The 11,658-nt window shown below is 38.8% G+C and overlaps 1 protein-coding gene across 1 annotated transcript; it reads left to right on the forward strand.

Moving 5' to 3' along the window:
- Positions 1-246: 246 nt before the first annotated feature.
- On the forward strand, positions 247-1,762 carry LOC121399093 (C3a anaphylatoxin chemotactic receptor-like). The gene is made up of 2 exons (XM_041578929.1): positions 247-910; positions 989-1,762. The coding sequence occupies exons 1-2, from the start codon at positions 247-249 to the stop codon at positions 1,651-1,653; spliced, it is 1,329 nt and encodes a 442-aa protein (XP_041434863.1). The 3' UTR covers positions 1,654-1,762.
- Positions 1,763-11,658: the final 9,896 nt, after the last annotated feature.

Consider the following 11,658-nt stretch of genomic DNA (forward strand, 5'->3'; position numbering starts at 1 on the left):
TTCATGTATTTGTTGTGCTATGTTACTGTATACATAATACTTTTGGTTTAATGAATCCTGAACATTTCCAGTGAATGTGTTGCTTTATATAGTTGATCAATGCCTTGTGGCATGTTAAAAATACAGTTAAAAAACAGGTTTACAGATAAATTCTGAATACATATTGTATAAAAAATGGAATTAAACCCAGTGCTGGTTACTGGTTCTCACACACCACTCATTTCTGATCTGATTCAGGTTCTGATAATGGAGGTGATTAACGTAATAAAGATAATGAAAGTAACGGAAGACCAGATGGAAGTGATGGAAGTGATAAAAGTCCCAGAAGAGGTTTGCAATTACAGTCCTTACTCACCTGAAGTCTTACAAGCGGCTCGCTACATGTCTTTCACGTTGATTACACTTTCCTGCATCCTAGGATTAGTGGGCAATGCTGTGGTCATCGCTGTTACCGGATTCATCATGAAGAGAAAAAATAGTCAAATCTGGTTTCTAAATTTGGCTGTGGCTGATTTTTGCTTTTCCCTCCTTCTTGGGATTTATGCTCATTATATTTTCACAGAGAACTGGCAATTTGGATCATATTTATGTAAAATCTCTAATTATGCTTCCACGTGTAATATGTATGCAAGTGTTTTCATCATCACAGCTCTGACTATTGACCGTGTCTTATCTGTGGCCAAACCAATATGGCACCATAAGAATTTCTCTGTAAGGGTTTGTTGCTGGATCTGCGCTGCTATTTGGATACTAACAGCTCTGGTCAGTCTTCCAGTGTTACTATTAAGTGATGCGATTCAGTACGGTGACAAAATGCATTGCAGAATAGTCATTGCTAAACCATCCTATTCTACTCACAATGTTCATAAAATAGATGTAAATGACAGCCTGGAATACATGGAAGGTTCTGGTTCAGTAGCTATAAAAAATGTCAATTATATTGGAGCAGTAATTGAAAATGTAAATGACAGCCTGGAATACATGGAAGGTTCTGGTTCAGTAGCTATAAAAAATGTCAATTATATTGGAGCAGTAAGTGAAAAAGTAAATGACAGCCTGGAATACATGGAAGGTCCAGGAATAGTTGGTATAATAGGTCCAATGCCAATGCAAGAAAATCAGAATATAAACCATCCCACAAGAGATAAATATATTTCTAATGGTACAAATATTTTTCAAATTATTCAGAATGCTACAATAACAACATCTTGTACCGTTAACCTCAGGGAGCTCAGGGATACAGCATTTTCAACAGGCTGCATTGTTATCCCGTGTCTAGTTCTTGGTTACTTTATCCCATTGGCCGTCATTCTGGTTTCCAATCTAATCATTGCTCAGCAAGGGGGGAAATCTCAGTCTGTGAAGAGCCCCAGACTATATAGAATTATAATTATGATAGTCCTGTTCTTTTTCTTAACATGGACCCCACTGATCACAGCTCAGATTATTTTGCTAGCTGCTCTTTATAGTGAGAATTTAATACTGATCTATAGAATGTACTGGGTGATGCCACTTGTGTCCAGCATAGCCTTTAGTAACAGCTGCATAAACCCCATCATATATGTACTGGTTGGCACACAGGCTAGGAAAGCTCTTTCTGATTTTTTGAGCACAAAACTGTCTTTTTTAGGTGGAACCCGAAGCTCTGGGTGACATATTGCCTTTATCTCTATTTATTAGCTATTCTTCTGCAGACATATACTATTCTCTTAAAAATCATGCCTATTGTTTTGTCCTCCTCTTGTAGTCCTGTCCTTGTGCAATGGTGCTAGTCAACAAAAACTGTGCCTGAGGGGCACAGTATAATAGTAATTCCCTTATGCAGTATTGTAAGGAATACTTGAGCTTCATCTAAAGGGGATACTAGGGCCTAAAACACACTAGGATATTGAAATTGTGAATTTGTTAGGATCTCCTACTATGCTATGAAAATTGCCTCTGGTTATATGGGCCTATTCTCTTTTCATTCTGAAGGGATTTCTGTCCCAAGCTATGAATATTTAAAATTACTATTGAATGAGCCTTGATTGAACACAATAGACCTGAGACAGAATTGGTTGAATTGGGAAAATAGTTAAGATCAATATTACTGCAGATAATCAACATAAATAAACAGTTGGATGGGGTTGCGAAATACTTTCTCGTTTCAAAAGCTATAATAACTTTGTGCCAATAATAAAGGGGTTATTACAGGGTTTAGTGCATGAGCCCCTTGGATTCTTTCTTGTGATGTAATCTAACCTAAGCATGTATCTGTGGTATGTAATCATTTGTCTTGTGCTTGTTAGTACCTAAAAATGTAATATTGAATAAAGAAGTAGTACAAGAAAAGAAATATAAAGTTTTAAAATATAATAAAAGCTCTTGATCTTTGCATGAAATAATATTTGTCAGTGTTTGCTTCCTTCCTACTTATTTCCTGAAGAATCTGTACTGAAGGTACTGCAGAGCAAGAGTTACAGGAGTCATGAATCCTCTAGTCCAGGGTTTACTATCGTAGACAAGTAAAATATAGTGATGGGTGAATAAATTTGCCAGGCATAGATTCGCTGTGAATATCCGCGTTTCGCCACCTGCAAATGTTTTCATGAAACTGCAGAGAAAATTCGCTACCAAAAAATTCACTGCAAAAAAAAAAACTGTTGCGCGTATACAAATTATCGCGTGTAAAAATTAGTCGGCAGCCTATTCACTTAATGCATTTAGACAAAATAGTCACGCGTATAAAAATAGTTGGTTGCATCAAAATTGTCACCTGTCAAAATTATTTTGACGCCCATCGACTTCAATGCGTTTTTCAAATTTTTTCAAATTTTTCAGCGAATTGAAACGGTACTCTTGTGGGAAAAATGTAACGATAACTGCCTGTTGTCACCAAGAGGGGATTTAGACTTTCACTCCTATAATAAAATTAACATTACTAAACTTTTCCAAACAGGCCTGCGAATTACCCAGACCTAATCCACCTGCAAGGTGGGAACCAGGAAAAGAGTCCTGACCATGTGTGCTCTTCCTTTTATTTTTCTAAACACTGCCACTTACTGAGCAAACCTTGAACTAGATTAAAATTACCATAGAGCCAGAAAAAGGGAAATAGCTGCCTGTGTGATTCAAAGGAACACTTTAGGGGGCACAGAGCCAGGCCACACTGGGCAGGCGCCCTAGGCAACCTGGGCGCCGGCTGAGTATGCGCATGCGCAAGTTGACGCAAGTTGACGCCAGCGTGCATGCGCAAGTTGACGCTGACACGCATGTGCATTATAACGCCGGCACGCATGCGCAGAAGCGTCAATTGGCGCGCGCACATCCGCAGAAGCATCAATCGGCATGCAGGAAGACGGGGAGTGAGAGGACCGGACATGGGGTAGGCAACAGAGCAGGTACGTGCCTGGCGCCCCCCCAGCATTGCGCCCTAGGCACGTGCCTACTCTGCCTACCCCTAGTTCCGGCCCTGCTTGAGTGAAGGAATAGAATAAAAAAATACTTCGAATTTCGAAGTATTTTTTTGGCTACTTTGACCAACAAATTGGCTACTTCGACCTTCGAATATGACTTCGAATTTGAAAGTTTTGAACTAAAAATCATTCGACTATTCGACCATTCGATAGTCAAAAGTACTGTCTCTTTAAAAAAAACTTTGACCACCTACTTCGCCACCTAAAGCCTACCGAACCTCAATGTTAGCCTATGGGGAAGGTCCCCATAGGCTTTCTAGCCAATTTGTGATTGAAGGAAAAACGTTCAATCGGTGGATTAAAATCCTTCGAATCGTTCGATTCAAAGGATTTAATCGTTCGAACGAACGATTATCCCTTCGATTGTTCGTTCGATCGAACGAATATCGCTAAATCCTTCAACTTCAATATTCAAAGTTGAAGGATTTAACTTCGATGGTCGAATTTCGAGGGTTAATTAACCCTCGATATTCGACCCTTAGTAAATGTGCCCCTAGGTGTCTGCAATATAGGGGAAATTGCCTGTGTAAAAAATGTAACCCTCAGGGTTTGCTTTATTTCTCAGCTATTCTGAAAAAAAACAATTACCTAATATATCCCTCGTGAATAAATACTGTTCAAGGGAGATTAGAAACCAGAGCCACTCTGAAGGACTGTGGCAAACTCTATTTCACACTTAAAGTGCAACGATTGCAGCCAAATGCATTTCCTCTCTGGGGTTGCTAACCTAGACAGATGCACTGTTATGGGAAAAATATTACAATCACTGCCTGTTGTCACCAAGAGGGAATTTAGACTTTCTACTGCGTGTCTTTGTTGCAAACTCCTGTTGTATGACAAGGATGGTTCAGGTGCACACAGAGACAATCTTTATGATTTATATCACACCCCATTACAGTGTAAGTGTTTCTGATTGCCGCCACTTTTCTATTTGCCAATGCTGTTCAATAATGCAGTCACTTATTTTATTTAGCTAGAGCTGATATTATAAAATTACTAAATTCTGGTTCTTACAAGGTATGTACTGGCCCAACACTTGGCAGTGACCTGGATGGACTGACACCAGGGAATTTGTAATGTAATGTTAGCACACTTGTGTTAAAAGGCTATAGACAACATGGTCAATGCCAGTTGGTGAGATTATTCTGCTGCTGGTCATTTTGCCTATAGTAGACCCTCCTTTTGTTATCATGGTATTGACCTTGGTTTGTCATGCACTGCCTGCCCTGGCCTTGATGGTATTTTTAGTAGTACCATATTGACCTTGTGTAAGACAAAACTCAGTAAAGGAAAACCTTTAGTAGTAGTCAGGCAATTTATTCATACAGAATACAACATAACAGTTTTGTCTGGGTAAGCTGTTGGAGTAACACACAGAATGTCACCCAAGGACTCACCAAAGACCCACCTCTTGGTCCAAGTGTTATATAGCTTTCAGAAGGCATTTACAGTAATTGTGACAAGGGGTATACGGAAATACCATACATAGTCTGGCGAGGAGACTTACTGGCATATACATTTATACATTCCTGTAAGATGTGCAGTTTTGCAACATAAGAGTTTTCTGGTTCCAACTGTCCACAGCCTCGTAAACATCTGTTGGCTAAACATAGCCATTGTGGTACAGCCAGATATTGAGCAACACTTCTGCAAAAGGGTATAAGAGACATGTTGACACCATGCTGACACTCTGGAATCTAAGTAACAGAGTGGAGATCATTTATTTGTATGGCCTAGTATAAGTTATATGAGTGACCATTGTCCACAGTTGACCATTAGCCCTTATAGTCCATCCTGCCTTGGCCCCTATAGCGTTATGGCGTCATAGAGGGCGGGGGTAATAGATATCGACCCTCTGACACTAGCCATTCGTCCGTCATAGGAAATAGACCGTTCCAGATATTAAAGATATAAAATATATAAACATTTCTCTCTTGAAACGTTTCATATTAGTAAATCACAGGCACAGTAAGAGTGCTGAGAGGACCCCCAGGAACAAGGGAGGTCTGTTATAATTGGGACAGTGGTGTGCGCTCTTGTGAGTTTCAGTTCAACGTAATGGCAGCACCAGTACAGTAATGTCTCAGCTGAAGCATAATGAAATATCACTTTCTATTGGTTGGCATGAGCCTGCCAGATCTAATGGCATGCAATGTGTATAGTAAAATATTTGCCCTTACACATATCCTTTATCTGTCACAGTAGAATTTCAAGTTGTGAGGGAAAAATACTATCGCCTTCTGGCCAGGAAAACGCAGAACTCCGTCTCACTTGTCCTTTCTGCTGTGACACTAAACAAGGCTTTGATACTTAAAATGTTTTGGGCACTCCTCTAGCAGGGCCGGATTTACATGCCCCTAGGCCCACTGCCGTTTGTCGCCCCTGTCCCCTCCAGGGGGACAGGAGCAATGCGGATTGGCACACATGAAATTTAAAAAATTATTGCATCCCCAGTGTTTTTGAACCAATGTGGGTGTGGTTGGGCAGCATGCCGCCCCCCTAAAATCCTGCCGCCCTAGTCCCGGGCCTAGGTGGCCTTTCCACAAATCCGGGCCTGTCCTCTAGCATATCTAGGAGGATTGTTAGATATTCTAAACCGATGGAACATGGTTTTTTTGAGATCACAAGTAAACATAATACAATTAGAAAAGAGTTATTCCCATCACACGCAGGGAGGGCTGGCAATCCCTAACTTGTCAAATTATTATAAGGCTGCACAATTTAAACAGGCAATGGATTGGGTTGAATATGTTCCACGCACTAAATGGGCGTCTTTGGAACTATCATACTGTCATACTCCACATCTGGCTTATTACTTGTGGACTACACATAAGCCTCCTTGCTACCCTACTCTATTAAGGCCGACGTTTCATACGCTAACCTTGTGGCAACGAACGATAGCAAAACATAAACTTCTACCCACACCACCTCCACTGCTACCTCTGTATCTCCTAACTTAACCATTACTTTATTTCAACTTTCTAAAGTGTTTCACCCACTTACTAGGAAGTTAAAAAGCTATCAGGACTGTACTTTAGACACGGGGGAAAGTAACCTTTCGAGATTTCGATATCTTCAATTGAGACATTTTGTTTTAACTAATGTTCCTAAGGGCATACTTCCTCCTATTGACCCATTATCAGCACTATGCCGTCTGGGCTATATTCAAAGAGGGCTAACATCACGGTGGTACTATCTGTTGAACTACACTAATTTGGAAACCCATCCACATGCTTACATCACAAAATGGGAGGCTGATCTGCAATGTAAAATAGATTTGCCTAGATGGCAGAGAATGTGGGAGAATGCAACAAAAAGTCCTATATGCACTATTATAAAAGAAAATATATACAAATTGCAAATGAGGTGGTATCATACACCAGCACTGCTGAATAAACTGTTTCCTCAAACTTCCTCTCCCACATGTTGGAGATGCAATATAAGGGAGGGTAATATACTACATATATTCTGGACGTGCCCGGTGATTTTAGGCTTCTGGGACTCTGTGAATAAATGGTTGGAAAAAGTGCTTTTGTCACCTGTACCTAAAGATCCGATTATATTTGTCTTAGGGGATAAAATACCTAACATCACAACTCCAGTGCAGAGACTGGCAAACTCTATTCTGTCAGCAGCTAGGTGCTGCATAGCCAGTAAGTGGAAAGGGTCATCCCCACCTTCAGAACAAGAGTTGTTGAATCGGATCCGCTATGTCAGACGGATGGACTTTTTAACAGCTCTACGTAATGATACAATAGACCGCTTTAATAGCATATGGGGTAATTGGGATGTCGCCCAGGAAGTACTTTCTAGTTGACATGTTTAGCCTCTTATGCTACCTTCTTTATATCTAGCCATATGGCTCTAGAATGTTATGCAAACCACTTTGTTCTGTCTGCCCAGGGTATCCTGTATTAGGGATGTTGCTTCTGGTGTTCTGAAACTCATTTGTGTGTGTAGCTGTATTGAGTTTTATGTTACTTATTTTTGTATCACTTGATAAAGGGCGAGCAGCCTGAAACATGTTGTGAAAAATAAATCACTTAGCAGTTAACCTGCATTGCATGCTTTCTCTCGGTTCCTCTGAGCTATTGGATTATTTTTGTATCACTTCCAGATTCTTGTGTACACTGTGGTATTAGATTTCTAGATACGAGATAACACTTTATGAGTGATTGTTAACAGGAGATGACTTTCATATGTGTCCTATACAGTACTGTTCTCTTATGTATACTGCAATATAGTATGCTAAAAGTGAAAATGCTGTACACTTCTATGATGATATTTTATTTTTGTTTAATAAAAATATTTTGAAAAAAAAGAAAAAAGAAAAGAGTTATTAATCTGACACATAAAGACAAAAATAGAAGTAAGGTGTCAGGATCAGCCCAGGACTTGAACTCTGATGGTGCTGTTCTGGTCATTTGCAGCACTTACCTCATGAGCCACAGGGGGCTCTCGGTACTGTTTCTGAACTCTTGTGTTTAATGTTTCCGTTATCTGCCTGTTCACAGTGTTTTCCACCCACCTCGTTTACCCTCATGTGTCTCCCATTTCCTAATCACCTTCCCTTTATAAACCCCGCCCTGAGCTTTGCTCAGGGCTGAGTCATTGAATGTATTCTGTTTGTTCCTGACCTGCCAACCTGAACCTGAACCTGAACCTGAATCTGAACCTTGAAAACCTTGTATGCCTTGTTCCTGAAAACCTTGTTACCTTGTTTCCTGAGTGAGTACCTTTGTTCCTGTGTTCCCCATTTTTCCCTCACCATCTGGATACCTTGATTAGCCTTTTTGCCTTTTCCTGCCTTTTGGTTTCTGTGTTCTGACTGCCAATAAACCTACTATTACTTTCATCATCATCATCATGTCTTTGCCTCCAATCACCTATGGTTACACCCCTGGGCTCCCACCATATCCACTCCCCTTGGAGTGGCTATCCTCGGTTACAGCGGTTCCTCGCTGTGAACATTACATACGGCTAGTTTGAGTCAAAAAACTATAACAGAGAACATTTAAAGAGACAACACTAATATTTCTGGAAACACTATAAAAGACAAGTGGAGTGTATTAAACGTATTCACGGGTAACCAGAAATACACAAGAGTAATGTTACTATGAGAATAATAACAAAGAAGACAATGTTAGGATAAGATAAGAATAGTGACTTGATAGTCAAAGACAAAATGACAATATTTTAGTGACAGACACATAGAACAAATATTATATTTCAAGAGGTAAACATATAAAACGTATAAACATTAAAGAGAACCAAAAACAGTAAGGCAAACCTATTCATTACAGACACATCAAATTCATATAACCGTCAAGTCCTTTCCTTTCTAACATACACACAGTATTACATTCAAAATATGCTCTAACAGACCTGTAGGATGCAAAAAAAGCTTAGCAGCAAGCTATTAACATTGGTTTATAAAACATACAGGGAAAACAAACAGACATATAAACTTGAGTCACCTGCAGGAAAAAATGATGTTGTACTTTTCTCTGTATTTAGAAGAGGCTTACAATTGAGTGGAAAGGGAGAAAATAGGTTTGAAGTTTCAGATGGACGACGCCTAAATGTTTATAGGGCTCTCGTTTTTCATCTGCCAATTCAAATGGACAGGAAAGTGATTCCCACTTCACACTCTAAAGAATTTCCTTCAGAAAACCTAGCCCCATAAACAGGAAACACAGAAAAACTCCTAAACAGCAAGTAGACTCTGAGATAGAGTCAAGGATTCTCTCATGTACACCAGCACACAGATGACAGTTACGCTTAAGTTATTCACACACTCGGCTAGGCCAACCTTCAACATTCATGGATCCTTTTGCACCCATCAAACAACATACACGTGTCATTTCTATTTCAAGGTGTTTTAGACTACACTTCATGATAAGGAATAAGAGATGTACAAAATACAAAAACAGGAAGGAAATTGCGGATTCCTATCATTCCTGATAATTTCAGATGATTAACACAACAATTAACAAAACAAGAGGCAAAAAGAAGAAGTTAGAAGAAAACATATTCGCCCACCCCTGGGGGCCTTTCCGCAACAATTAACAAAACAAGAGGCAAAAAAAAGAAGTTAGAAGAAAACATATACGCCCACCCCAGGGGGTCTTTCTGCGCGTGTATAAACCATCTGGGATTAAAGCTCCAGGGAAAAACTTCCGTGAGTAGAGAGCTCCACGGGTAGACTCCAGTTGCCTGCGAGAGGGTGTTATTCTACAAGAACCAGATCAGGTTATTATTGTGAGTAACTAGTACTGCGCAAATGGGTCAACAGAATCTAAAGTAGTGCCGTCCAAATACTGATTTACACACTATTTTCACTTCATAGTTTAATTTTTTAGGAGTCTTTATAATATTTCATGCAGAAGAAATATGGTAATGGCAGGAAGATATCAGCAATGATCACCTGTTGCTGTTTGTTAATCGCAAAAATGGTTAAGAAAGGCAATTTTTTTGCCTTATAATTAAATATATCAGGGAACATTATTATATAATTTAATTGATGCCCAGAAGTCTTAGAAATATTTTTTGTATCTAAGGAAATAGTGACATAAGAGTTATCCATGGACATTGTTAGCTATGGGCATCCGAGAGGCGGGCCTTGATTTCTACAAAAGATCTTTCATTAGGCAGAGATTTGATTTTAGTAGTGCTACTATTATTTGCACCTGTTGGGAACCAACACGACTGTCCAGTTGATGAGTTAAGAGTCACTGTTTGTGTCACTGCTAGGAATTACTATTTCAGTTAATGCTGCATGAAGCATAAAGAACAAAGGGTTATTCATGTTTTTGGGGATGTGAGCCTCACTGCGTGCATGTTAAACTTAAAGAGGTGATATACCATAAAATGTTATTACGAGGGAATAAATACTTGTATTCCTAATAATACTAAATTTAATGAAATACTGTATCACAAATAAGTTGTGGCACTCATAATGTTGCTCTAGAAAGAGCAGATTAACTGCAAGAAAAATTTAAAAGCAGAGGACAGGTAGAATAATGATGAAAAGTGAAAAGCTAGAGAGAGAGGATAGAGCACACAGTAGAACATATAAGGTGGATATGGATGTTTGCCATGTGCATATATATATATATATAGTTTATGACATTATATGTGCACGGAAGTGTTTTGGTGCAGTTTGTTTTTATGAGAGGACTACAATGAGGGCAAGTAGAAAGTCAGTTATAGTAGGATTTGGGGTGAATGCCACTTATTCCTCCTTGATACACTTAGATAAAAACTTGTTTGAAAATCTAAAAATTATTTGTTATTACGGTTGCTCTGACCAATAATTTCCTCTCTAATGTGGGGCTGGAACCAAAAATATCTAAAACACTTTCTAACTAGAGTATTACACCATTCTCCTATAGAACAGCTTTTGCAAGTACCAAATCCAAACCAAACCTCGACCAAACTGCCATCCACAATATTTAGCAATTAAATAACTGGTGCGGGAAAAGACTCCATAAAATCGTGAAAAAATCTGAAATGTATGAATTTTTTTGATTTGACACCCAAACTCAGATTTTTTCAGATTTTCGTACAAAACCCATTGCATATCATAATATCTTCCATTGTAAAAGTGACATCTGCCATTAACTTTAGGACCTCAGGGGGTTTCAGAGTATTTTCAGACTTTTTCAGATTTGGGATATAATAAATCTCGAAAAATGTGGGCTTTAGTAAATAACCCCCCTAAAGGTCAATAATAAAATTGTAGCTTCCCAGAGCAATGTTATTTTGGCTGCCAGGGTCAGCAACCCCCATTTGAAAGGTCTTAAGGCTCAGAAGAAGGCAAATAATTAAAAAAAACTTTAAAAATGAAGACAGATTGAAACGTTGCCATTCATTGTTAACTTAAACGTGAATAGCCCCTTTAAATGCAAAATTTCATATATTTGTTGTGCTATGTTACTGTATAGATAATACTTTTGGTTTAATGAATGCTGAACATTTCTAGTAAATGTGTTGCTTTATATAGTTGATCGATATCATTGTGGCATGTTTAAATTACAGTTAAAAAAAGTTTTACAGATAAATTCTGAATACATATTGTATAACAAATGGAATTAAACCAAGTGCTGGTTACTGGGTCTCACTCACCACTCATTTCTGATCTGATTCAGGTTCTGATAATGGAGGTGATGAAAGTAAAAAAGATAATGAAAGTAATGGAAGA

This window comes from Xenopus laevis, chromosome 9_10S, assembly GCF_017654675.1.
Source record: "Xenopus laevis strain J_2021 chromosome 9_10S, Xenopus_laevis_v10.1, whole genome shotgun sequence".
Classification (NCBI taxonomy): Eukaryota; Metazoa; Chordata; class Amphibia; order Anura; family Pipidae; genus Xenopus; species Xenopus laevis.

Bases quoted from the DNA above. Each gene is read 5' to 3' on its own strand.
- LOC121399093 (XM_041578929.1), top strand. From the start codon at position 247: ATGGAGGTGATTAACGTAATAAAGATAATGAAAGTAACGGAAGACCAG. The intron at 911-988 runs GTTCAGTAGCTA...AATACATGGAAG, and splicing joins GGAATACATGGAAGGTTCTG to GTTCTGGTTCAGTAGCTATA.